At 38.9% G+C, this 27,523-nt stretch overlaps 2 protein-coding genes across 5 annotated transcripts; one reads left to right on the forward strand and one right to left on the reverse strand.

Moving 5' to 3' along the window:
- The first annotated feature begins 841 nt into the window (after window positions 1-841).
- p2rx1 (purinergic receptor P2X, ligand-gated ion channel, 1) lies at window positions 842-13,002 on the forward strand. 4 transcript variants are annotated; one of them, XM_010790157.1, is made up of 14 exons: window positions 842-1,123; window positions 4,772-4,916; window positions 6,677-6,748; window positions 7,046-7,115; window positions 8,693-8,780; window positions 8,888-8,968; window positions 9,575-9,716; window positions 9,898-10,043; window positions 10,598-10,688; window positions 10,782-10,847; window positions 10,932-11,027; window positions 11,768-11,857; window positions 11,985-12,029; window positions 12,510-13,002. In XM_010790157.1, exons 1-14 carry the CDS (start codon window positions 987-989, stop codon window positions 12,513-12,515), a joined length of 1,275 nt encoding a protein of 424 aa, XP_010788459.1. In that variant the 5' UTR covers window positions 842-986; the 3' UTR covers window positions 12,516-13,002. The 4 variants fall into 4 exon arrangements, with proteins under 4 accessions (XP_010788459.1, XP_010788461.1, XP_010788462.1 ...); XM_010790159.1 differs by having other exon boundaries at window positions 7,046-7,103; XM_010790160.1 differs by lacking the exon at window positions 11,768-11,857.
- A 48-nt stretch (window positions 13,003-13,050) lies between these two features.
- Window positions 13,051-27,288, reverse strand: LOC104961816 (calcium/calmodulin-dependent protein kinase kinase 1-like; the record flags this gene model as incomplete). The annotated part of the gene is made up of 8 exons (XM_010790162.1): window positions 13,051-16,915; window positions 18,038-18,085; window positions 20,504-20,607; window positions 21,478-21,606; window positions 22,889-22,976; window positions 24,550-24,623; window positions 24,807-24,860; window positions 27,089-27,288. Coding segments are annotated over 8 exons (770 nt in total), but the record flags the coding sequence as incomplete, so codon positions are not given.
- Window positions 27,289-27,523: the final 235 nt, after the last annotated feature.

Consider the following 27,523-nt stretch of genomic DNA (forward strand, 5'->3'; position numbering starts at 1 on the left):
GTATTTAGAATAGGATTTCACCAGATTGAGATGTGGCTTTGAGACATGTTTCTAAAATAAGATCTTCCATTTGCAAATCTCTGGGGATTACACACTGAAGAGAACTGAGGAAGAAAAACATTTTACAGATAGGAAACCTTTTCTGTAATATTTCAAGTTGTGCATACTGACATGACATTTTATTTAAATGCATTTGTGACTTCTTTCCCTCTGAGAACAAAGATAAGGAATGCAAAGCACCCACTCGCGGTAAATGAAAGGAGAGACATTTCTGAGAGGGGTGAGAAACCCAAAGTGTTCCCCTCACAAAATGATGATAAAACATAAGAGGGCTTACTGTCTGGAAATGGTGGCATTAGAGAAGGCAAATAAGCTGAACTGTGTGTGTTTGTGTTGAGATTATTATTATTATCATGCAGGAAGATTGTGTCAGTGTAAACGATAAGGTTTGATTGCACAGAGAGAGGGAGAGAGAGAGAGAGAGGGAGAGAGAGAGAGAGAGAGAGAGAGAGAGAGAGAGAGAGAGAGAGAGAGAGAGAGAGAGAGAGAGAGAGGAGGAGGTCCGGTGTGTGAGTGGCAGCTGTTGAGCTATTTGTCAAGAAGTGGATTCCATTCATGTCTTTTCATTCACTTTGTGTGCTGCTTGTACAAACATAACAAAAGGCAATAAAAAAACCAGGAAATGCAGAATGTTAATGGGTTGATGTACAAATGTTACTGTAAACAGAGTGACCCTGTGCGGAGAGAGGGAAAGAGAGAAAGAGGGAGGGAGGAAGATCAGCGTGGGAGGGAGGGAGGACGTCCTACCGCTCCAGGACTTCTCATGAAGCACGTCAGACGTTACTTATGAGAAGAGGCAGAGGACCTTCGCCACCAGTGAAGCAGGGGTAACCAGGAGTGGAAGTGGAGAGTGGAGTGTTTGATATATGCAAGTGGGGTGAAGAGAGAGAGACCCTCCACTCTGTGGGGTCAGCCGATGAGAGAAGATGAAGAACCAAATTACCAACGCCATCTCTGACTTCTTCTTTGAGTACGAGACCCCGCGCCAGGTGTTGGTGAGGAACAGGAGGGTGGGAGTGGTGTGCCGTATCATCCAGCTGGGGGTCCTGGCTTACATCATTGGGTAAGAGCAACACGTCTATCCTTGTTACTGTAATGTTCAGAGGGGCACAGAGAACGTTTGGAAGAATACAAAATGACAGATTGACACGGTTACATTTTTCTACTTGTGAAGGACTTCTAATTTGCTACACATTAAGACTATTTGATCATATTTTGCTTCAGGGGCCTCCATCTGAATATATTGTTAGATATAAAAATAACTGGATTTCTATAACTGTCAGTTATGGAAATAACCGTGGAAGTAAGACCTGTGACCATAACAATAGTCATTCTTATGACTCTCACCCACATTGGGATCACTTCTACATGTATAGTGATATAAGAACTGAAAAGGAACTATTCCCCATTTTTCCTGGGAACCTGGTCTAGATTGACATAACCTTGATGTCTTTATTTTTGCTAAGGTGATCAAAAAGAAAGCACAACTGACTGTTGGAACTGTTAGAAAGACATGATTGTTTAAAAGGAAGACTTCTCAGAGGGTGCGACCAATGGTCCTAGATGTTTACCTGCAGGTGTTATTGACGCAGCAAATATGGCCTTCAAACAAACTGTGAGTAAAGCAGGATGGCTTGATGACAAAAGGAGCAAACACATGTGATCTTATCATCTACACTGCTCAAGTTGAAACTTAAAATATAAGGCATGTATGCTTGTTATTTTACAAACACTATCTCCACACACTTGCTTAGACATGTCCTGGGAACAATTCTTCAGAAGGGATAGTCTGTTAGAAATTCCTTGATGTCCGTTCGTGCATGTTAGCGCCTGTGTACGAGTGTGTGTGTCTCATCACCTCTGAGCAGCAGAACCTGAGGAGCTGTGTGGGTGATGAACATGCTGAGGCATATGCTAACAAGCATCACAATCAATTGCTGCCCAAATCACTGCCAAACGGCTGATGACATTAAAAATGAGCAAAAATGTGATAGAGACAGACATATCCGAGAATGTCTTCTCTTGCTCAGGGGAAGGATTTTTTAAGGCTATGATAAACTGGTTGCTTTGGCCAACTATTATTCTTTGTGGTAATTTATTTTGTCATGGTGGTTTAATCTTGATATTCTTTAGAGTCAAGCCATTACAAGACATCTGAATGATAATTTTTGTTCATTTCAAACCATGAAAAATAGGGGTTAACTGTGAAATGGGATTTTAGTTTCTGCTATACTCTGAGATAAAGGATAGTAAAAGGAATATCCACAGTGACATTCAAAAGGTCTTGTGTCCCTTTTAGTATGAAGGTTCTCGGTGCATGACAGAGCTTCCTTTTTCTGCTGTCTTCCCACCTGTCATCCACCTTTTGGTGATGGGCATGCAATTTGATGCAATAATAAAGCTGTTCAGATTTTTCTCTTCAGGATTTAGGCAGCAGGCTGACAGGTCAGAGCAGAAGCCATCATGTCTCTTTCGGATTTAACCTTAGACTTGCCTCAAATACATCTCTTATTGTACTTTTTATTATTTTAATTAAATAAGTATTTACTTGTTGATACACTTATTTTATGTATATATTTTAGCACTTTATTATCTGCTTCATTCTCATATAAAATGTATGCATCTTTCTCCAGTTGGGAGCACTCATTAGACGGTGCTCTGCATACATCTCTCCCACATATATTCTTTTTAATAAACCAATTAAATATAAACCTCTTAAAGCAGAAACTAAAGACTTATTCAACGGCAGCCTTAGAAAACCATAATTAATTCTTGTCTTGTCACTTTTAAGTTGACAAAAATGTCAATCTTTCTGTTTGCATTTCATTGTGATGATTTAGCTTGCCTTTTTTTCTTTCTCATTTGTGTCTCACCAAATGAGCAGTAATCTCTGAGCCCCAGTGGGTTGGGAAGAGAAGCTCTCCGCACATAAAGGAGCTTCTCCTCGCCTCTCTGTCGGAACAGATACAGATCTCACTGAGACGGCTGTTTTGGAGGGCCATTCCACTTTTTTCACGCTCATGGTTTCCTTTATTTCATTAATGTGCTCTATTTCCTTTCCCCTTGTTTTTTAATGTAAACTCCGACTTACATAATTTGATTTGCCTAACTGATAGAAGATGTGGCTTAAAGCTCATTGAGCTGACGGCACCCTATTTCTGTCTGCAGATGAAGGATGTTTCTGTTCGTCTCTAGCTGTAAGGTGCTTTCATCGTCCAAGAAAAAATTAACTTGTGCTGCAATGCATGATGTCTTGTAGGCTTTCTGCTGGGGGGTGATTGCTTTTCACACCCAACATAAAATAGCTCTGCAAGTGTATGTGTGTGTGTGTGTGTGTGTGTGTGTGTGTGTTTGTGTGTGTGTGTGTGTGTACATACAGTATCTTCCCAGTGCACACCAGCTGTTGCCCATATCTCCTGGCCAAACTAGAGTAACACAAGGAGAAGCTTTGCTATGGGAAGATCAAAAAGTAATGCATAAGTACTGCGTCCAAGTGGGACCAATCAAATCTGGGATATTTAGCATCTGGCTTTAAACCAGGATCTACAGTGGATCCCACATCCTTTTTTGGATTTTCTTAGATCCTTAGCTCAAGTAAAAATAAAAACAATGTGGCAAGTTTAAAGTTCCAAATCTAAGTATGAGAAAATGTCTGTATTTAAAGCAAAGGTCATAGTTCTAAATAGAAATGGCCACTGATATTGTATTTGTATTATATTAAAGGTTGAATAATTAATCCACTTTGGGCCTCAGATATTTATTTAAATGAAACCATATGAGAAGTTTCTGAAGGAAATGTCTCTTTGGTGTAACTACTTACAATCCATTAAAATTTGAAACAGCACAAGGGGCCCCAACTGGCAACAAGCCAGATATGTTAGCAACAGCTCTTGAGCAATGCATTGTAAATCATAATCTTAACATATATACCATATATAGCTTCCAAATAAACGTAGCGGCACAAAAAGTAAAGTGCCCTCTGTACTGTTCTTCGGCCTCTGTAAGTGACAAATATATACTTATTTAACCCAGACTAGGAATTTTTCGCTAAATAATCACGTAACATACTAAACTAAGGTCATATACTGTACGTTTTGTGATGTTTACCGCGTGCTGAAGTATAGGAATAATTAGCAAATCAAAAAATTACGGCCAGCAGCCTAAAAAAAAAACATTCGAGTTGGACAAATGGAGCGATATGGTGGATATTTGGCCTCTGTTTGCACTCATAAACAGGCAAGTTTCCCTTTTAATATGACACTAGGATTACTAATATAAATACAATCTGTGGATCCGTTCAATTAACTGGAAACATTTAATACTTCATAACAAATTAACAGTCTGCATGTCTACTAAACCACGTATCTGATTTACCTACTAGACCTGCTTTCACTGAACAGACTCCAACCCTTTCATGATGCATTTTTGACCTACTTTAAAACATGAAGGGCTGCTATTTGAAATGTGTGTTCTCTGTAATCCAGTATGTCGGCAGTGGTAAATTGACAACCTTTAAACGACCACCATGACATAGCACAACCACAGTGACTTGCACATCTATCCCTGTGAGGAATGCTGCTGGCATGTGGGATTGCAGTGCAGAATGTCAACATCAGCACTATACATGCCCTTGCCTGCGGGGATGCATGTTTAGCTAGTGTAACATGGGAATCTGTTGAAACTGACATCATGCTTTCTGTGTCTCGTACAGGTGGGTGTTCATCTACGAAAAAGGCTACCAGTCCACAGACATAGCAGTGGGCTCCGTATTCACCAAAATGAAAGGAGTGGGCTACACCAGCATAAACGGGTCCGAGAGAGTCTGGGATGTGGCCGACTACGTCTTTCCCTCTCAGGTTGGTGACTGGTTGGCTGAAGACCTTCACACATGCAGGAACATCTAAATGTGTGCTCATCACATGACTCCTAATTGGTCCACAATTCGTTTTCCAAGTCACCGGCCATTGATAGGGTAATCTGTACAGTCAGATGTCATAAAGTCAACATGTACAGTCCATAACAACTGTCAAAGTGAATAAACATCAGGCTGAGTCAGAACACTTTGAGCAAAGCTGGTCAGATCGTCAAAAAGCAGTCCCGCTTTTAAAAACATCCGGGTTGACTAGAATGGATGCAAGATCCGTTCGAATAGGATAACGTGAAAACAGATTTTCAGAAGTTACTAATGGTTTTTACATTTGAACTGGATGCTAATCTGTTTTTTTGTCAACATTAAGGTGTCTGTGTGCTTTCAAAGTGCATGCTGTAAAAAACTAAGCCATCAACTTCACAAAGAGGGACTCTAGTCAAATATACTGTATCTATATTTGTTGACCTTGAATGGCGCTGTGTCCTGTTATCTGTGGGAAATACATAAAGAGACACTGTGAAGATCGTCATGTTTGCTTTGAGGTCTGGGTGTTGGCCCATTTGTCAGTTCAGTGTGGTTTTAGCACACGGTTTAGTATGATAAACCCGACCAATATAATGAAAAGGCCACTTAGGTTGAGAGTCTCACACTTTGATCAGGTAGAGCAAATATTACTTGTTATTTATTCTGAAAAGTAAATATTCACATATATCATGTATCTTGTTTTTTATGTGTTTGTACCGCGACCTTGAGAGCTTTGAAAGGCGCCTATATAAAATAAATGCATTATTATTATTACATACCTATCATATATCACTTTACATGCTTTCCTGTGATTTAGTTTGAGAGAAACTTCATGATTTAGACCTTACCTTATGTTCTGTTTATGACGAAAAACTTAAAAGGTAAACGGCACCAAGGTAGCATAACCTTTGAGAGGATGTAACATCTTGTCTCCAGCCAAACATTATCAATGATTCCACTTCACATCAAGAAAATTCCCATGGAAATAAAAGTTCTTAATAATGGTCAGATTGTATATCTATGCAGATAAATATTCACTTTTCTGACAGTTAGATGAGACGATTGGCTAGATATGAAGCTAAAGCCAGTAGCTGGTTAGCACGTTCACTCAGAGTAAACACGTGAACTCTGGATAATGTCTCGAAAATTAGAAGGGCTCTCACTTCCTGCTTTGGTATAGGTTGTCAAATGTGCATGAATGATGTAAGCCAACGTTTTTCTCCAATTTTTTCTAAAAGCATCTTAAAGTTCACAAATTAATGTTATTCCTATTTCATACAGTCAGGCCTCTACGATTCCAGCGATTCTCTTGGGCAACTCTTGGGCAACTATTCGAGCAAATGAACCCCCTGTGAACCACAAACATGTAATTTTTACTAAACTTTGAACAGAATAAACAATCTAAACATTACATAACGGAATTTAGTTAGTTGAGAAGATTGGTACCGCTCTCATATCTAGAGTGGTAACAAGCAAAAAAGGGTATTTTATTAAATGTCCATTCAGTCCTGTCTAGAGAACTGACTATTTGGTATGTAAAAGTGATTGTTTCAAGGTGTTTTACTTGTTATCTCAGCAGCAAGGGATTTATTTTTGACAGGCTGTTTACAATAACATGTTGCCTAACAACTACTGCATGCTTTATAATGGCATTTAACGGTATGTATATATAAATGAGATTTAAAAAGCAACATATTAACTAATTCAATTATTTAACCTCAGGGAGATGCATCTTTTGTGGTGATGACAAACTACATCATAACTGAAGGTCAGAAGATGGGAAAGTGTCCAGAGGTACGTCAAAAAAACTCCCTCCCCCTTTTTTCTTCTTCGTCCCTTCTTTTCCTTCTGACTTAAACATTTCCATAAATAGTCAGACTTAACAGAAACTGCATCATTCCAAGACTGTTTCTGCGAGTGGGTAGTAATTGTGTAGCTGTAGCAGAATGCCTTGTTTAACTTAATCCCTTCAAGATGACATAAAAAGCAGTTTTCTGTGTGCTGCAAAACTGTATTTAGATGTTTATGTTGTTGACATCCACATTCCACAGTTGTGTCCACACACTGACCCCACTCTCTTGTTTGTAACAGCTCCACGGAAAGCACAACTGCAGCTCGAACGCTGACTGTGAAGGAGGGAGTTTCAAACGTACGGGACATGGTAAATCCTGACGGCCTGACAGTGTGTGGCGTCAGCAGTCCATCTGAGGGCAAACTCAGATCAGCCTTGGCTTTCTGTTATTTTGTCTTTTTTGCTAGGGATGAAAGCCCTTCTAGAAAACGAAATCTTCTTAACAGTATAGTTTGGAGTTTTTGAAATGTCTGAGGTGTCAGATTATTACCTACAGCAGATGGCATTCGGCAACCCCAGTTTGGAGAAGCAGACAGAGGTAGTGGTTAGTTTGTTTGTGTTATTGTGGGAATTTTTGGGTTTTAAGGTAAGTTTCGTATTTATCAAAGTCACACGATAACACAAACACATTTTGTGATCAAGGCAAGGGTTGACTGCCATCGTATGTGGTCTAAGAGGTATGTCCTAGTTTCCTCATTCCAGTTAAAGTTGGCCTTTTTTTTAGGTGTCTAAACTACATTTGCTACATTTGAAAACGCCATAAACTATAGGTGATACTCTGACTAGTGATAGTAACCTTTAACATCCCTAATTCAAACAATTCAATCAAGCAAGTGAAAGGACCCAGAAGCATGGAAGAAGTAAGAGAAACCTGTAAGGCTATTGGAGAGGTGTATTTGCATAATGGGTTGTGGCTCTTGAGGACTGCTAATTTATGGGATCACACACCAAACTTCAGTGTCACTGCTTAGATAAACATTTAGCTGTAATCCAAACAATACCTTGGCAAGAAAATAGAAAAAATAACAGTTTCGAATCAACAACCTCAGTCTTAGCAACTAAAAAAATAGCGTGTGCAAGTAAAAACCTATCCTTAAGCAATTAGAAACACGGTATAAATATATATATATTGAATACAAACACACAGGTGCCACTATAACTACTGTTCATATGAGCCAACACAGTCATAGGCACACAGAGACATTGAAAACAAATAACCATTCAGACAAGCTTTTTAATAGGTCCCAACATACACAGTATTGTGGGCAAGTTCAAAGAGCAGTTACATACATTTATTGCCCTCCATCTGCCTTGGGGATAGACTCTGAGCCTTTCATGGCCTGTGTGCCCAACGTCAACTTTAATAAGGCCATTGTTAGCCAAGGCTTAAGATCTGTCTCTTTCAGACTGGTCAAATTCACCTCGAGGTGCCAGTATCTCTTTAGAGGTGGCCTACTGTCTCTATGCTTGTAGACAAGTAAACAGCGAGGGCGCGCCTTTAGCTAAACATACTGGTTCGCTCCAGTGAAAAGTCCAGTGAAGTGAAGCTGAGAAAAAAAGCATGCTGGAGAACTGTCGGTGAACTCATCCAGCACATGATGAGAGAGACTGATACCAACAAAGTGAATCACACGCAAAGAAATTTGAGGGTAGGATCAGGAAGAGATAAAGAAAACAGCTTCTTCAGCGCTTGCTTTGCTTCTCTTTTATATCTTGCTTGCTGCTGTTGATGCTAATTTGAGATAAGAGGATAAAAGTGGAAGCAGAGCAAGTTTGCTTTTATGTTAAAGCCTATACGTTTTTCTTTTTCCACCGCTGCTTGAAACACTTGCTCCAGATTTTAGTTTTGTGTCTAATGCTGAACTCTAGTGTGTTTTTGTTTCAAGGGCAAATGACTGGTGAATGTGTGAAAGAGACCAAGACCTGTCAGGTTTTGGCCTGGTGCCCTGTCGAGGATGATCTCGTCATACCTGAGTATGTGACAACACTCAATAATTCATACTGATAATGAAACGTAATTAATGAAGTGGATGCACCTCAACATGCTGAATTTACTCTTTTATTTTCTCTTTTTCCCCTAGTCCTCCTATGCTGATGTCTGCTGAGAACTACACGCTGTTCATCAAAAATTCAGTCACTTTCCCCTTATTTGGCGTCTCAAGGTGATGGACATAATACATATATTGTTAAGTTTGGTTTTGAAGATGCTTACGTTTTTTTCCCAAATGTAGACCATTACCTATTTTCGCAAACCAAGTAATAACATTTTTTTGTTTCAAATAAAGGCATTCACAATCTTCATGGAGTTATGAAGATTGTAGGATCCTGTGTTTTTACTCATAATAGGAGCTAAAAGTCATGATTTTTGGTTTTTACTTAACTAATTTTGACTTTTCTATTTGTAGTATCCCCCTCACAAGTCCCTACACTTATACAAAATACTCACATATCGCTAGAGTACCCCTTTAAGTGTGAGAGCTTGCCTTACCAGGGGTTTTAACTCTAAGAGCATGCAAGCAATATGCATAACCCTATTTGCCTATTATAGGCCTATATGCTTGAGGAGAATGAATATTAAGAAATCCACTTCAGTTAATCTCTGGATGATATTTAAGGATAGGGATGGTTTGGTGCTTTTAATTGTGTCAAGACAATTTCAGAGTGACTTCATCTATAATATGCGATAACCAAATTTGAGGTTATTATGCTTCAAAGCACAATCAAATAGCTCTATGTATAACTATGTCTCTTAACAATTGTGCTTTCAGGAGTAACCTGGTGGAGGGCATTGATGCTGGATACATCAGCAAATGCCTTTATCATCCTGAAAATGCTCCACTGTGTCCCATATTCAGACTGGGAGACATAGTTAAACTGTCTGGTTTCAATTTCGAAACAATAGCCACAGTGGTAAGTAAGCTGATCTTTACTTAACACTGAATGGAAATAAATGATTTGTCAGGTGGAGAGAGGCAGATGTTCTCTTCATCGTCACTGCTGCACATGGATTGTCTTTTGGTGCTTTGTTTCTATAGTTTCTGGTGTTATAATGGAGCCTTGTGTTTTGACTTATGTTCTTGGCTTCTCCCAGGGAGGGGCTATTGGTGTTGTGGTGGACTGGACATGCAACTTCGATGTGGCTGTAACACACTGTAAACCAAAGTACGCCTTCCACGGTCTGTATGGAAACCCCACTGAGACAGACAAAGCCAGAGCTTCAGTGGGCTACAATTTCAGGTGTGAATATACTTCACTGAATAAACACAGACTTCAGTGTTTGTTTGACACTGAGGAAGCAGGCCCTTCTTGTGATATGATGGATTCATTTTGGGAAACATGCATATTTGCTTTCTTGCTCTGAGTTTCCTAAACAGATTGATACTACTTTCATGTTTGTGCGCTGTGAAGCTAGCGCCAGCAGCCAGTTAGCTTAGCTTAGCATTAAGTCTGGAAAAAGGGTTGAAAGTTAAACACGTATACATAAGTAGTTGTTAGTGAGTGAAGATGTGCTCAAAAGTGGACTGTTACCTTTGGACAGAGCTAGGCTAACTGTTTCCCTTTGTTTATTGTTTTATGCTAAGCTAACTAGTGTAGCCCTGTATAAAACATGACATGTGGTGAGTGGTATTAATCTCTTTCCCTATTTCTCCGCAAGAATGTTAATGTGTATTTCCCAAAATATAGAAGTGTTGAAGTCACTGTCTCCGAATTAACTGCATGAAAAAAAAAATCAACAAGACTGCCAATGCAGAAGTCTATTTTGATCTCATTTAATATTTACATTTGTGTAGGTATGCTAAGCATTATATGGAGGACAGCATTCCGAAGAGAACTCTCCTCAAAGTGTTTGGGATCAGGTTCGATATCATTGTGCAATCATTGGTGAGTAATACATTTGAATCTTTTTAATTAGATTTTTTCAAAGGGAGTCAAAGGGAATGTTTAATTATATCACCTGCACTCTGTTCTTCACAGGCAAGAAAGTTTGATATCATCCCAACCTTAACAGCTATAGGCTCTGGAGTGGGCATCTTTGGAGTGGTAAGTTGTACACTAACTAACCAATCATTATTTATCATCTTTGTCATAATTCACAAAATAACTATAATATTTCTGATTTTACAGGCAACCGTAGTATGTGACTTGGTGCTGCTGTATTTGCTACCAAAAAGAGCATTTTACAAGAACATGAAATTCAAATACACAGACACGCATGCACAGGTAAGCCCCATGACGCATGCAAAGTGATCATGTGATGTGAATTATGTTGTGATGTGAACTCAGTTTGAACACAAGATGGCAGCAGAGAGGCCTTTAACAATCCTAACAGTCTAGTTAGACACAGAACAGCAATTTTCTTTATCTGAATATATTTTGGATGAAGTTCAGTTATTGTGAAGGAATGCTAAACATCACAACTATATACCCAATGCAGAAGAATAAACCTTCTGTCTAGACTAGAGGAATACTTAACCCACAAAATTATCATTTGTATATCAATTACTCACCATGTCTTGAAGAAGTCTTTGATGATCTTGAATGCATGCACTGTAAACAAAAAAATCCAGAAACAGAGAAAAGTCTTGATCAATAAAAGTTTACACGGATAGCCAATACAACCCTTTTTCACAACTCTTTCAGTTTAATCCAAGTTTTATTCATCCAGTTTAATGCCCACTACTCCACAAACAACTGGCTAAAGCCTATAATATCTGTTCGCTTTGAAGGCCTTTTTTTGAGATTGTCATGGCTAAATTATTGATGTACAAATGATCATTTTAAATGTGAAGAACTGTGTTTATATTATACAGTACATTCTGGTTTATACCCATAACATTCAGAGTAGGGAAGCTTGAAACAGCATAGCCATTTTATCTGATTGAAGATGAAATCTTTCTCCAATCCCTTTCCAGACAGTTTCCCTCTTTAACTGAAACAGGCAGAACATTTCTTATTTACAGCAGGACAGCGAGTGGCTTGATTTAGAAACAGGTGACTGTTGCCCCTTTGACGCAAATGCAAGACAAGGCCAAGGCACTGGCCAGACTGACGTGAGTGCGTGTTAACATTTAGACAGTAAACTAGATAATTTTTCATGTAGTCTATCATGTGACGATGAGGGGAATCCATTTATTGTTTTTCTGAGATCTCTAAATGGAGTTTACTTTTAATCTACAGGACCCTGACTCAGAGGCAGGTAGCACAGAGACTGATGTATCTAAAGTAAGATATTAAAGAATTTCTTAAAATCTATCTGTACGGAAGAACAGAGGCAAGGTGACTTTTTTATCGTTTGTGAGCAATGCTGTCCAAAACCTTCATATATGTCCTACAAGAGAATAACTCTAATGTGACACAAAAAACCGCAGTTCAAATCAAGTGGCTGAACTTTCAATATCCTTTGTATCATGCAGTTGGTCTCATTACAACTATTAAAACGGCCTGAAAAAGCCTATCCCAATATGTTACAAGGGAAAGAAAGAAAATGTTTGCCTTTTACAAATAATTGGAGGACTTGCAGGCTTAAAAAAAGCATATATACGGAGGAGATATCTCGTATGTAGGAGATCAAATTAGGGCAATGTTGGTGTTGGCCAACACTGCAGGCAAAAGCAATACAAATGTACATTGCCTCTCTGGACTTCCGTATACATGCAATGTTCCTGTGATGGCTAAAATTGTAATTTTCTGCTATTCCTGTAGAAGTGACCTGGGAGCAAACTTTTATGGTGGGACTTTGAAGGATAACTGAACTGGGACCCTGAGGGACAACAAACATGGACTTGGGATTAGAAAAGGACACAGTGCAAAGACTTTGTTCCATGTGCACTCTATTTATTCAGCAGGATCTTCTACCAACAATATCTTCCTTCTCTTACAACCACCCTGAATTACTGTGACTCTCGCTGTTGTATGTAGAGCTTTAGTGCAGCTCAGATGTGTACTCTTTTGGGTGTAGCTCGGTTTGCTTTTGTTTTCACTCTGGGTGTAACCTTCACGTCCTCCATATTCGTGCAGGTAAAAGAAAACTTCCTGGCTACCTTAGTGCTTCTGTATGTACACAAATCATCCATAACTCATCCACGAATGAGTGTCAAAGCCAATTATGCACACATGACGTGCAGATGTGCCACTTTCGGACTGATTTATCACTGTGTGCACCTTGTGATTGATATTTCAATAAATGTGAACAGGAGTTTTTTTCTGTCTCAGTGCAAACAGCAAAACAGGCAACATGTGTAAATAACTCAGAATGTATTTTTTATTGTCTCTGATTATGTCTGGGATTACAAAAAGCATGCAAAAAATAGCTTCTTCATATATATTGGTACATATTTACATTGCAGACCATAGGGATGTGCCATGCTTCTGTTTTTGAATTTGTGACGAGCCAGAGTACATTCAGAAAAAATGCACGAGACAACACGAGACGCAGAGACACCTTCAGGAAAAACATCAGGACAGTCACATGTAATACAGAGCAGCTGTATAAATCCTCCCCAACTCAACATTATGTACACTCTCCCACACTCCTCCTTTGGATACAATGACCTGAAATCATGAGGAATTATTCCTGTGACTCACTCTCAGTGCTGCAATTGCACCCATTGATTTTTTTTCACCAACACTGAACTTAAGAGGGTGCACAAACCTCCAGTAACACAATTTAAAAATGTGTATTTAATAAGTATCTGGACCTGTATCTGCATCAAAAAGAAAACATTTGTGCTACATTTGAGAAGAAGAGAGAAGATCAGCATCTTTCCAACACTCTGCAATCAAAGTCATATTTATAAACAGCACAACAGGTAAGAGGGAAAATAGGTTGTTGAGTTTTAGCTTTGGGTTAATTATCCCTTTAAACATAACCTTTGCAGAGGTCATAATTCATATAAACAGGCTATTAGCTGTTGAATAAGGGTAGCAGTTTGGTATAGCTGGAGGCTTAATGTTCAATCTTTAAGGGCAGTTAGTGATCATCCCTCACTGTGTCTCTGGGGATATTGGACATAAAGCTGCTATCTCCAGCTGCTCATATAATGGGGATGACAGTGGTGTAGTATTCTTCATCATTACAGCAGTAAACTCCACAAGTCCCTAGCTGCGGTTACACAACATTCACAATTTCTGTCTCTATGTGGACATGCAGATGTTGTCACTGCAGCTGTTACAGCGTTCTTTTGAAACAGACAGGAGAATAAATTACAGAAAAGATAAATTGAATAATATTTAGTTTCATTTATAAAATAAATCTCCAAAAACAAGGAGCAATGCTGTGACATGCAGATTGATATCAAAAGCACGGGAGACTTTGAGAACATACACAGTTAATATGGTCTTTTACAGGTGAACCACAGTTTTTTCCCTCTATCATAAATTGTAAAATTTTGAATAGCTGGCAGGCACCAGTATTTTTAAGATGCTTTCTGTAAGTGAAAATGTGCAAATATTTAAATATAACCAGTACTTTAGTTTTTTCAACAATGTAGCAATGACAAGGACGACAACAATATTGCACATCTGGCACTGACAACAGTCTGTCAGTACAAACACACAAATGTAAAGCTGGCGACACCCAGAGACTTAAAGAAAACCTCAAAAGAATGTTGTAAGTTATAAACAGTCAACTTAAGACATACAAATGTAATATTTTTGGTTCAAACAGTCCTTCATTGAAGGTTAACTGCAAAAGGATCTCAGGGCTTCCTTAACTTGTCCTCTGGAAAAATAAAAAATAAAAGGTTGCATTAAATAAAAAAGCCCTCATGTCAATCAGCATTTACAACATTCAACACGTATACTTTTTTTACAGAACAATTACATACAAATATATATAAAGCTTTACATTCCCAAGAACCCATGGTCTTTGTGCATTACTTTCCTGACAGTGTGAACATACATCTCTAAACACAGAGGCTCAATGTGTGCAACACTTTCTACCAACCCCTCTCTGCTCTCTGTGCTTCAGTATGCATCCTTTACTGCGGATACTGAGGGCAAGTTTAATAAAGGAAATGCAAAACGCTGCACTCCCCCCTCCACCCCCGACCCCCGTTTATAATCAGCCACACTGGGGACGGCACTGAAGTGGATGCAGTGTGTCGTTGTTGGCAGTCTGGGTCTAATCGTGACATTGAAATGCTCTTTTCACTGCGGTTCAAGTGCTCAAAGCACTCTGCCAGACAAGCACGCTCTCTTTCACAGACCCAGGCCAGAGCAGAATGGAGTTGTACAAACATTATCTGAAGGAGAGCTGCGGAGGAGGAAGAGATCTATCGTTTATTTGAGACAGCGTAAACACTGCAGACCACAGATTTGACTTGTTTTGAAGTTTGGCAATCAAGCTTAATGGCAAACAAAGGACTTCAATCACACAAATAAATGATATTTCATATGCCACCAATTGTTTTGATCTGGTTAGAATGCTGACTAACTAGCCAACGCAGCTCGACACACGTATGGCTAGTTTGACCTTCAACATGTTAGCCAGGAAATCTAGTTAGGGACCTTGCAAACATCGCTGAGATCTTTTATTCGCACAACCCTTTCCAGCATTAATTACTATTTAATTTGGACCCTAGCTCTGACTTCTCAATAATTCTATTTGATGTAACCTAATTTAAATGTAATCAATTATGTTATAAAATATATTTAAATCATATCTCTGTGTTTAAGGAAAAATTCTTTCCACAATAAATGGAATTAATAATTTCAAAAAGTGTGGCAACAAAAAGGCTGACATTTTATGACACATCTACAATTTTTTAACACATTTTTGTTACTATGCATAAGAAAGTAAAGGAGATTATGACTTTTTGTAGAGATAACATTTTTCACAGCTCAGCACAGTTTTATGATCTGCTGTGACTTTGAGAGCCATGTGCAAGGGAATACTGAATTATTAATGTGGGACATTAGAAAAATAAAAAGACCCTTCTCTTTTTCTCCAAAACATTCAGACTAACCATCCCTCAGCTAAAAGGAAACATAACAACCCCGCCACTTCTCTGACCTCTCCTTCAGTAATAATTTGTGCGCTGTCCCTTAGCCTGGATAATACAATTTCTTCTGTAAGAGCGCACATTGATGTTTAACTTGGACAATACGATTATTCATGCCTTCAAACAAGCTCTGAATCCAAGAATGGGATTTTTAAAAAGGGAAATTACAGTCTGTTCTGACTTACCATCAAACAACAAACAACACTTCCAAGTGCTCCGACCTCTGTCGCCATAACTTCACATTGGATCAAACAGTACAACAGGATACGGAAGGTAAGAGACGGTGCAGGAGAACAATTATCAGACACGAAGGAGTTGAAAAGGAAGCGTGAAATTACTTCTAACAGAAAAGGTTTCAAATAACACAGCGACCAAAGTAACTTTTAAATGTGTTGGAGCATAGCCAAGTCACTGGCCTTTCTGTGCGATCACCCGTAGACAGCTGACTTCCTGTCAGAGGAATCCAACAAGGTGGGCCCTTGAAGGCAGCACAGGAAGGATTCCATCACCCAGCTCAAAAATAAAAGCTACCGATGGCATAAAAACAAGAAAAGGGCTGTGAGACGATACATTGATGATACCTCAAGACATCTATGTACAATATCAGAAAAAAACAAACCTGTAGTTCACTGAAGAGACAATCTAATGCCATTTACATGCTGTGAGGATTATTCTCCTTGTCAGGCGTGTGTGATGATGACTCTTTAACTCTTCATCCATGCAGACGTGTTTTGACAGTTTTTTTCCCCACATCAGCTGGTAATGATGCAGAGTTCCCCGTATCGGTTCACTGATGCCAGTCACAACAGGAAGTGGGAGAGCAGTTAAGACAAGCGACATTGAAGAACAAGCTAAAGTCTCCACATTGTAGAAGGGCAGATCAGGAAGAAAAAGGAATAAGCTAAATCAAAAGCAAGTTGGAGCAAATAAGTCTGAATGTGAACTCGAGTCAATCAGCAGATTAAAGTGGAGAGTACGCCGGTGAACAAGCAGAGGGATGTATGTTGGGATGGAGTTTAAGACTTTTGAGAGACTCAAGAGGAGGGCTCGTCTTCATGCAGGTCCTCCAGCTCTCCTTCTCTGGGTCCATCTCCCGTGCTGCCCTTTCTGAAGGAGGAAAAACAAGAGCAGTTAATATGAGGAGCTTTACAGATCTAAATGATTGGACTATTAAAGGATAGTTTGGTCCGAAGCGGGGTTTCATGAGGTACATATCCACTTTTAGTGCCTAACCTATGGTCAGTTTGGAGAAGAGGACAGGAGTTACCGAGCTGAAACTAAGCAATGGACCGTTGCAACAAAACATATTCTAGCCACTTAAAGAAATACTGTTTAAACAATTAAAATCAGTGTAAGCTATACAAGGACATTTTTACCACTTTACCTTTGTCTTCAGAAAGCCCCTTTGACCGGTAACTTAAGCAATACTATTTCCAAAGATACCAGACTCCTTTGAAAACAGCAATCATTTTACCTCACAAAAATGGTGGTTGCTGATCAATAGGTGCATCAATCAGTTTGTAAGTATTAGTGTGTAACTAGGTGAGTCTGATCTAACCGGTGAAAGCAACAATGCCACAGTCACCTTAACAACTTTTCTGAACCAGGCATGGATAGACCTTACAATCCTGTAAGGTAAAATGACTGGTTTTGTCAATGGAGTCTGGTGGCTTTGAAGAGAGCAGGGATTAGAGCTACAGTCCCCCGCTGGAAAGGGCTGTCTGAAAGGAAGGTAGAGCAGTGAAAATATCCAAAACAAAGCTTACACCTTAAATTGATTATGATTGTATTAGCTGTAGAAGACATATTTTGCTGCAGCCAGAGCACTACATAGCTTTATGTTAGTGCTGATACTCCTGTCCATTTCTCCAAGCTGACAAAGTAAGTCAACCGCCATCCACTGTAAGGAAAACCCTAAATATGGACCTCATACAACCCCACTTCATAAATTCCAAGCTATGCCTTTAACCCTGTGCTTTATCTTTCCAAATGCAGCAAAAAAATCTGAGAAGAAGTCCCATTTTTTGTCACATGATGAATGGTAAAGACACAATGTAACAAATGACAGCAGCAGGGAGATGAGAAACTCTCTGAGATGACAGCTGGGGAAGGAAGCTCCATCACTTCTCATGATGAAGGAAAGCCAGAGTGGAGGAGTCTAAGATGATGATGGGCGTACAGGCTGGTGGATGGGGGACAGACAGCGTGTCAAACTGCAAAGAGTGTTACCTGAGGGAGGGGTGCATTTTTAAAGAGGGCCGGAAGGGCCACGAGTCCCTGCAGCAAAGTGGGAGAAAAGATGGAAGAGTCACAGTTCAGAGGGCAAAGGTCACCTCAGAGGCTCTAAGGCGTGGTAACTGGTGGAGATGACCTCCAGCCGAGAAACATCAACTCCTCAACCTTAAGTTGCTTCTTTTTCATTTTATACCAATTTAAAATAAATATATTGGGACTCAACTGCTTTATTATTTTCTCTTTCACTCTATTTTGGAACCAATTACAGTTTTATGGGCTGAACATTAGATGAGTTTTTAAGGTCAAGTGTCTTTGTAGTCCCTCAGAGGCTGACCATGTTGTTGTTTTCGGTGCATTATGATCACGTTAATGTCTCAAAATGAAAGTGCTCAGGAAAGTAAAATAGGTGATGAAGTTAAATTGAGAAATCCAAAATACACATATAGTTCTCCAAGTAATTTAGTTTTTTGCATTTTTTATTTCCCCTTAATTCCCAATTTAGTATCAGATAATCCCCTTCTTTGCATATATAAACCTAACATATTCCCAAATATATATTTATAGGCAATTTTCTCCAAACTTCCCCGTTTTCCATTCCCATGAATATTATGAAGCTTTTAACAAAAAGGCTCTTTCATGGAAAGCCTGATTTATATCACATATTATCTATATATAGGGGGAAATGTATTATTTTATTTTCTGTTTTGCTGGGTAATATATATCTTAAATTCCCTTTGTAAAAGAATCGACCAACATTCATTTTCAACCTGGCGTCATCCAGTGTTCAGTTTACTCTTGTGGAAAGAGTGCAAATCATAAAAATGAAATACTGCCTAATTTGCATATTTAAGGAAAGCATTTCAGAAAGCTTGAAAAAGTAATTACCTTAATGTTATTGATCAACAGGGGAGGGTTTATGGTGATAAAGATTTTCAACTGTAGTGTCGTTTACATCAACAATCCATGGTGACAATAAGTGTATGGATCAGAAACTGTGAGCTAATGTACTACAGACTATATCTTTTGTTCACGCTGCTGTGATCTTTAGATGTACAACGCTTTGTCGTCTCCTTCTCTCCAGCAGAGGGCAGTATTGTTCAAAACTCCCTCCACGTCCTCTGGAAGCACCTTCACCTGAGAAGGCAGCTCTCTGACTGCCTGGAGCGGAACAGGGGCAACCTTGGCCTAGTTAGGGGAGGAGAAATCATCTAATGAAACGCTCACAATGAGCGGTTAGAGTCTCCTCCACATTCAGCGCTAAAGTGGCCCTGATGGCAAGGTCTGCCTGACACTAAACACAGATCACTGAGCCAAAGGAACCCGCAGTACAGCAGGGAACAGCTATAGAAGCTCCCAATCGCCCTAGGCTGTACTGTATATGTTGCAATTGCACGACAAAGTCGTAAGATTGGCTTTTCTCCCCGTGATGCGTTCAATCCGTGGAACAGAACATGTAAGGTCAGCCCGAGGCACTCGCAGATCTGTATGATTATCTGTCACTCTGAATCCTTCTACCCTTTAAAGCTGTAAGCAACACACAAATAACACTTATAAAAGAATGAATCATGGTGCTATGGTAACCCAACGCTGCTGCAGGAGTGAATGTGAGTTATCCTGAAACATAGGACAGAGGAGACAGGTCTGATCTGCGTGTTCTCTGCAGTCTGCTTTTAATCACCATAGATGAGATATGCAGGTATGAAAAGGTAGAGTTCACCCCAAAAATACACCTCTTGTACGTCTCTTAACTATAGTGCTTTTATAAATCTAGCTTGATCTGGTGTGAGTTGAGAATGTGGAGATTTCTGCTTTAGTGATATTCGGCTTCTCTTGAATATAATAGATGACACTTGCCATGTCGAGCTCAAATGACCAACTTTTCAGAAATAATGACCACAGTCTTAAAAATAAATAAACCTAGGGACGGCTTTAAGGAAGGAACTATTTTCTTTCTTATAAGCTACACCCATCAACCGTATCACTGCACATAAGGAAGCATGAATCTATTCTTATCAAAAGAACAAGGTGTAAACATAAATGGTGTCCTACAGTTAGCTGTCAAGTTAGCTAGCTGTATTAAATGCACTCTTCCTTCTTTGCTGTAATACAGTTGGCGGGTGTAGTGCGATAGAAAGAAAATAGTCGCTCAATGAAACTTATCACAACAAGGTGTGTGGATTATCTTGAGTAAACGGGTGATTATTTCTGGAAAGAGTTTGTAAAATGTATTTTCTTTATGCACTTTAAACACCACAAGTGCCATTTAATTCCATTTGTTGGAGAGAAGGAGGACATCTATTCAGCCTATTATGTCATCACTGCAACTTGCAGTAAATCAATCTAGATTGATGGATATCTCTACAAGTAAGGGGAAATATATGTATTTTAGGTTTCAGGGTGAACTGTCCCATTAAGTGATCAGGACACGTTTGACTGTCATGATGGACTGTGTGGTCTTACATTAGCAGGCTGCCTGGTGCAGACATAGAGCGCTCCTCTCTCCTGCTTGGACACTCGAAGGGGTTACTGAAGGAGCGCTTCCTCAGCATGGCTCTCACCAAAATCTGAAACAATCACAAACACAGGACGCTTACAAAGATGTTCAAAAGTTTACTTTTTAAATGCAATCTGCACAAAGAACACAGTAGATGTATTGCAAAGAGAGGATAGCAAACAAAAATATCAGAGCTCTTATGAGGAGATTAACATTTCCTTTGTTTATTAGGGTCCTATTAGCACAAGCATGAGCACAGGCTATTCTTCCTGGGGTCCCATTCATACAGTCAAGCGCACTTATACACACTAGAGTTATATAAACAGTCAAAAGGGCTCATCTCATTGAATATACAATCAAGCACACAACAGAAACAAAATCGACCAACCTTATTGTGATAGTCCCTTTTAATTCAAATAAATCCTCTTTTAAATGACCATTATTACATACAGTATATGTTTCTAAATTGCACTTTCGCACATAATTCCAAGAAAATACAGAATTAAAAAAAACATTTCTCATTCTCTGGCAAGAGGGAATTTCTTATTTGACCAAGATTTACATTTGATATGTTTGAAAATACGGTTTTACATTTAGTTTTTAACCAAACCTGGTTACCTTCTGGCTATTTCAACATAGCGATCTGGTCAAAGTGCTGTAATTTATTAAGGTCGTAAAGCGTTTCTCACTAAACACCCGTTTAAAATATGACAGTTTCTTCTGTTACTTTGTATTTAAATTAAGGGAGGTTGTTTCTATTTAGTGTGGTTTATGTAAATTAAATATTTGTAACCCTCCCATTCTGACAATTGGTTAACAACGCAAAGAAAATATATATCCATCCTTGTTCAGTCACTACGTTGCTGTATTTCTTAGAGCTTCACTTTCTTGAAAAGGTATCAATTTGACACAAAGAGCTTGTTGAAGGGGGGACACTTACCACAGCAGAGAGGCTGGGAACAAACTTGACTGAGTTCTGGATGTCCTCCTCCGTCACCTCCACCACGGAGCAGTGCTCCTCCTCCAGTGGCAAGGGATCAGTGCCCCCCTGGGTCACCCACTGGTCCAGCTAAAACACACACAGGAAGACATGTCATTGTACACTGTATCTATGAGCCACAGTTAGTAAAGTTTAGCATGTGCATCCTTATAGGAAGTCTGGCTATCTACTTTCTGGGCATTGTTCAATGTTTAAAATACTCAAAAAGTCAGCATTTTCTTAATTTCATGGTAAACCCTGCACGGCATGCATATTATAAATCATTATTGACAATTTTCTAAAGCAAGGCATGCTGTTTAGATTTATTCATGACATTTTTTTACCAGCCAGGCAGCCATTTGTTTTGATTAATGTTGTTATTGCCCAATTGCAAAGACTTAAAAGTCGCTTAAGTCACATAATCCATCACAGCTACCAACCATTGAATGTTTTTTGTCAACATTTATTTTCTAAAAAAAGGGCAGTCATTTTAGTTTTCAGCAAAGGATCAGTTGTTGCTCTTTTGGTGTGATTGGTTGACACTAAAGAACATATTAAATATCAGGACGTTCATTTTTTTTCAACATCCCAGCCAATCGTCTCCAAAATCCAGACTATGCACAAGGAACTTCTACAATTTCAAATCAGTTAGCATCAATAGATGTCATTTAAAACGCAGGATACTTTTATTAATGGGTTACCTAATTAAAAACAACTTGAAACTAAAAACCATAGAGACTTTAAACATAATGATTAGGTCTGAATCAGACAGGTGGATCAGCAGAAGAAGAGAGAGGATCCTTTGTCCTTAAACTTTCAGAATCTCTTAACACACTGCTGGGACACATATTTAGTTATGAAAAACATGAAAAAGTGGATTTAGCATAATAGGTGACCTTAGGGTTTGTATCAGTGTTCTTTTGCAGCTTTTGCCAACTAAAAGCTATGTTTTGTGTAAGCGTGTGTGTGTCTGCATGTTTTTATGCATCATGCCTAATTATCTCTTTTTCCATCAACACAAACAGAGTCTCTGGTGAGAAAAATGACTCCCTGACACATGCTTAGATTGTGTCATGGAAATACAGTGGTTAGGGGGGTGGGGAATGCAATCTCCCCATGGCAGGTCTTGGACCTCCCTCTGTATTACTGACTAGGTTTTATTGCAATCCTCCACAGGGACAAAAAGGTTTCATCACGACCTGCAACAACACAGCATGTCCAATGAACATGTATAGCAGTGAGATCAGAGTCTTCTGAGCCAATCAGAGGAGAGAAAACCAGTGATTTTGTGTCTGAACACGAACAATGCATGTCAAGCTAAACAATAAGTGACGAACCCCGAGGTGTCAATTACGTCTGCTTTGTTCTCTACCTTGATCTCAGGGATGGTAATCCTGGTGTCCGGGTTCTTATCCAGCATCCGCAGGATCAGAGTCCGCAGCTCTTCACTGATATTTGGTCTGCACGAAACACAGAATAATTATTTTAAAACATTGTTGGATTTGGAAATGTAATGAAACCGTTGATTTGTGACAACGTACAAAGAACATATCTACTTGCAACTCCTTATCGGACTTATGCGAGCAGTGAGGAAAATCACATTTCCACCTCACCCTTGCTACATAGAAAATACTCATCATTTTCACACCTGCATGATTATGCTTGTCACTTACTATTACTTGGCATAGAGACAAGTGTAAGCTTAACTGAGCATTAAGACAGTGACTTAATTGAAACAAACAGTGCAGATGATGAATTTAAAACACACTTTGAATTAAAAAAAAGTACCCTAATATTAAATCAGCTGATCAGGTCGTTCTAATCACAATGTGTTATGTGTGGAAACTAAAGTAATTAGCAAAAGTTGAAATGGTTTCCTAAAAGTAATGGATAGACAGTTAAAAAATGTAGCTTATAGTAATAGATAAACAGGTGAAATGTTTAGCTAAAAGTAGTGGATAAACAGTCAAAATAATTTGCTGAAGTAATACATAAACAGTTGATAAAAAACGATTTCCATTATTAAGTAGCTAACTATTTCACATGGTAATCATTTACTTTTTAGCTAAGTATTTTAACTGTTTATCCATTAGTTTTAGCTAAATATTTCACTTTTTTATCCATTACTTTAAGCTATTTCACCTGTTTATTCCTAACTGTAAGCTAACTATTTCACCTGTTTATTCCTAACTGTAAGCTAACTATTTCACCTGTTTATCCAGTACTTTACGCAATTATGTCCCTTTATGCTTAGGACTTAAAAGCAACTGTGAGGGAAGTCAATGCTCCATATTAATGAAGGTGCCTATTCAATGTTGCATTTCACCGACCCCGATAAAATACGATTAGAATATATCACAGTTATAGAGGTAATTTGTGTCTCAGTAAAACAAGTTTATGTGAGCTCAGCCATTGATCACAATGCACACCTTGAGTATAATGACCTATCAGTGCTGCCAACAAGGGGCAGCTAACTCTATTAGATTGGTATAGTGTGGAGATGATACCATTAGTGATGCAATACTCCGATTGGGAGGAGGGGGATGATGTTTAATGAACAAGCTTTCTCCACAGTCACAAAGTCTCTATTGCATAAATAATCCAACTGCTACTTATAGCCCCTTTACATGTTCTGTTTTATACTTCACTTTTGTGTCACTATATTTGTGCGTTCCCTAAGTCTTTCACTTCTGCTCGCCTCTTCCTGACTGCCTATCGTTCTTTTTTTCTCGTTCTGTCTCTTTAGCGTTATTCACTCAAGAAGACTTCCACTAGTAAGTGTCCAGGCCAGTGATGCCACTCTTTGCCCTTTAATGCTTGTTTTGATGACAAACGGGCAGAATTCTATTTTTGGCTGTTGCTGGCTGCTGTATAAGCTTTTCATATTTTTGTATGTGCAATTTGTTACTGAAAATAAAATTAAGGTGAAAGGATTTCTGATGAGTATCGGATACATCTGTGGAATGGAGATGGTGGAACATCGCTGCTGTCGCTTTTGTGGAGAAGAGGTGAGGATGCAGGAGATGGACTTACGTTTCTTGGAAATCCACAAGCTTGGTCCTTATCTTATTGTGCAAAGCCAATATGTACTCATCAATAAAGGGGCACTGCAGGTGGAGCAGAGGAGAGACAGTGAGAAAAACAACGAAGGTACATTGAATTACTACCGTGTGTACCAAACACAATCTGTATCCTTTAAGACAACCAAGATACATCACAGCAATAATCAGCTAGCCTTTATTAAAATAGGCCACTAGTCAGATATTAAAATGGGAAATGTGCAGACTTACCTTTCCAAAAACGAAACAGTAAAGTGTAACTCCCATCGCCCACACGTCCAGTGCCTTTAAGAAAGAGCCGGTATTTACAATAAGAGCGAGACATGAAAAACATACATTTAGAAACACATTGCAGCAAACCAAACACCTATTTGCACAAAAAACATGATGACTCAAATCAATTTGAGAAAAAAAGGCCTATAGTGATTTATGGGACATTGTTAGGTAATGTTTTGTGTGATTGGTTACAGAGGCAATCTAGTCATCCATCATCTTGTCTGTCCTCCTTCTCCCTGGATAAATAGCTCTTTTAGGAATCAATTTCTTATCGTTGATGGATCTAAAATGACAACTAGCCTTCTGACTTTTATTTTTGGTGCTGTTGTATGAATAACATTCTTAACCATACAACCCTGACTGATAACGGAAGGGGTATTAGTGACATACGAGTGTCAGATATTAAAATATTTTACTGCTGATTTACACCAAAATCAGAAATGTTGGTGCATAACAGAGACAAAAGATCTCTGGAGCATGGCTTGAACAAATCCAAATCAGCAAGAATACGACACTATTCAGAAGACAAGAGGCCATCAAAAAGGACTGCATTTATTTCTTCAGGCCCTTGAATGGCTCTGACAACCCTTCTGTCTGCAATCAGATCTACTATTCTTCTTTGTCTTTTGTAGACATGTAAGGACCCTCCTCTAGCAAATCCATCAGTCGGTAATTTGTGTTAACAACTAATGGAACCAGCATGACCTGTACCTAAAATGCCGGATAATAAGACATCTGTGTTGGGAATTTTGTTGCGGTTGTATTCACGTTTTCACTTAGGAAGGTTTCTAATTGAGTGAAATTACCCAGAAGGACTTAAGTGGTGGCCATAATGAGAGCTGTTTGAGTTCTGTAAAATATAATAAAGGGGGTCCAACATCCTTCATTACCTCCTGTAGTGAAAGGGGTCTTCCTCATCCAATTGATATAATGGTAAGTGCTGGCAACCATTTCCTTTCACTTTTATATTTTAATTCCAACCTTTCGAGATGAAGATATATCTTTTCACCATTGTCCAATTTTGTGAGCCTGTATAAAGATGTGTTTTATGTAGTCAATCTTTGTAAAAAAAAAATTGTAGATTCCCAACTGCACGACCACTTAAACAACATCCGCTGTTGCAACATAAATTACATAGCCGAGTCCTAATGAGTTCCTCTCACATCTTTCCGTATCACCATGACGTTTTTTCTCCAAGGTTAAGAAAAGGTAGTTAAAAGAAAGCACATTTTTGTTTTCTAAATCCAACAGGCGAGCTGAGCCTGGAAAGGGAGGTTCAGGTCAATGCTACAAATGAATCCAATATTTAAAAAAATGATGGCTTCCTGCAATTTGGAGAACATCAACTTTGATATTGCAGTTAAAAAGCTTGCTCCGCTCATAGAAATCTCAGCTGCAGCCTGCATACCAGATCAAGCACTTTATAAACTAGTATTTTGGCTTCACTTTTGGTAAGATGTCAATGCCGCTGCTCACATACAGTACTCTGCCCGACAATCCGTGGTGAAATATTTATTTCTATCTTTGGGCAACACTTCATATTTTGCTTCTAAATTGAAGAAATTAGCAGGGGGCACATGGAAGTGAAAGCACTGCTTTGTCTTTTTGAATATGAAAAGTGCCAAACAATATTTGGTCCTAAAATGCATTTATAAAATCGTGATAAACACTAAAAATTAAATTGAAAAAATCACTAATTTTGTCTTGAAATTGTTTATAAATTAGCAGGTGTAGTGGATTCACAAGCAGTGGTCATAATGCAATATATATTTCTTCTCCTTGTAATACATTTTTTTTTATTGATCGCAGAGAGAGGTGGATTGTATAAAGAGGTGGATTCACACCAAGTGTTATATGGTCTAGTGGCCAGATATTTGCGATATACATGACTGATCATTGATTGACTGTGAAAGTAGCAAGAAAAAAATGATGTACAAAATGTTCCCAAGTCAATATCAGGTATCTAAAAATTATCATTCCATTTCCTGATTCTGCTGATGGTGCTACTCTCAGCTGCATTACTGGCTCCTTTATTACCAGCTTACACATACTGTACGAGGGAAAAGACTGACGATGACAATTTGCTCCTTGGATTAGCAGCCCGGCAAAGTTCTGAAAGCTCATCTTGGTTTAATGATTTTCATTTTATAATCATAAAGTTTAGACACCTGCGGTCCCTGTAATCAGGGGAGCTCAAACTCAGGCACGCTCACAATGAATAAATGAAGTTCACTCACTTTTCCACTAAAGCTCTTTCGCGCGTCTGAAAGGGTCTCTGGGGCCATAAATGCAGGAGTGCCAGCAGTGCTGGACAGTAAGGCATCATTGCCTTCAAACTGGTTGCTGACCCCAAAATCCGCTATCTTCACGTGGCCGTCGTCCCCCAGGAGCAAGTTAGAGGGCTTGATGTCTCTATGGACAATCTTCTGGTAGTGCACTGAGGATAAGAGGAAGTCAACTGTCAGATTCTTTGATCTTTTGTGCGCCAAGAAATGTGCCATTTATGGTCCTTGTAATTAGTATACAATATGGACAGATACTTTAAAATCACATTTATTTCATTAATATATCAAGATTCATAAAGCAAAACGGTGCATGTTTTGATTCTGTGTCTGTAGATTTAAATGCTCATGAGCTGCTGCTGGCCATGCCCCTCTGCAAGATATTTGGTT

Source organism: Notothenia coriiceps, unplaced genomic scaffold (genome assembly GCF_000735185.1).
Source record: "Notothenia coriiceps isolate Sejong01 unplaced genomic scaffold, NC01 NC01_scaffold00033822, whole genome shotgun sequence".
NCBI lineage: Eukaryota > Metazoa > Chordata > Actinopteri > Perciformes > Nototheniidae > Notothenia > Notothenia coriiceps.

Bases quoted from the DNA above. Each gene is read 5' to 3' on its own strand.
- p2rx1 (XM_010790157.1), top strand. From the start codon at position 987: ATGAAGAACCAAATTACCAACGCCATCTCTGACTTCTTCTTTGAGTAC. The intron at 1,124-4,771 runs GTAAGAGCAACA...TGTCTCGTACAG, and splicing joins GTCCTGGCTTACATCATTGG to GTGGGTGTTCATCTACGAAA. The intron at 8,969-9,574 runs GTGATGGACATA...TTGTGCTTTCAG, and splicing joins CCCTTATTTGGCGTCTCAAG to GAGTAACCTGGTGGAGGGCA.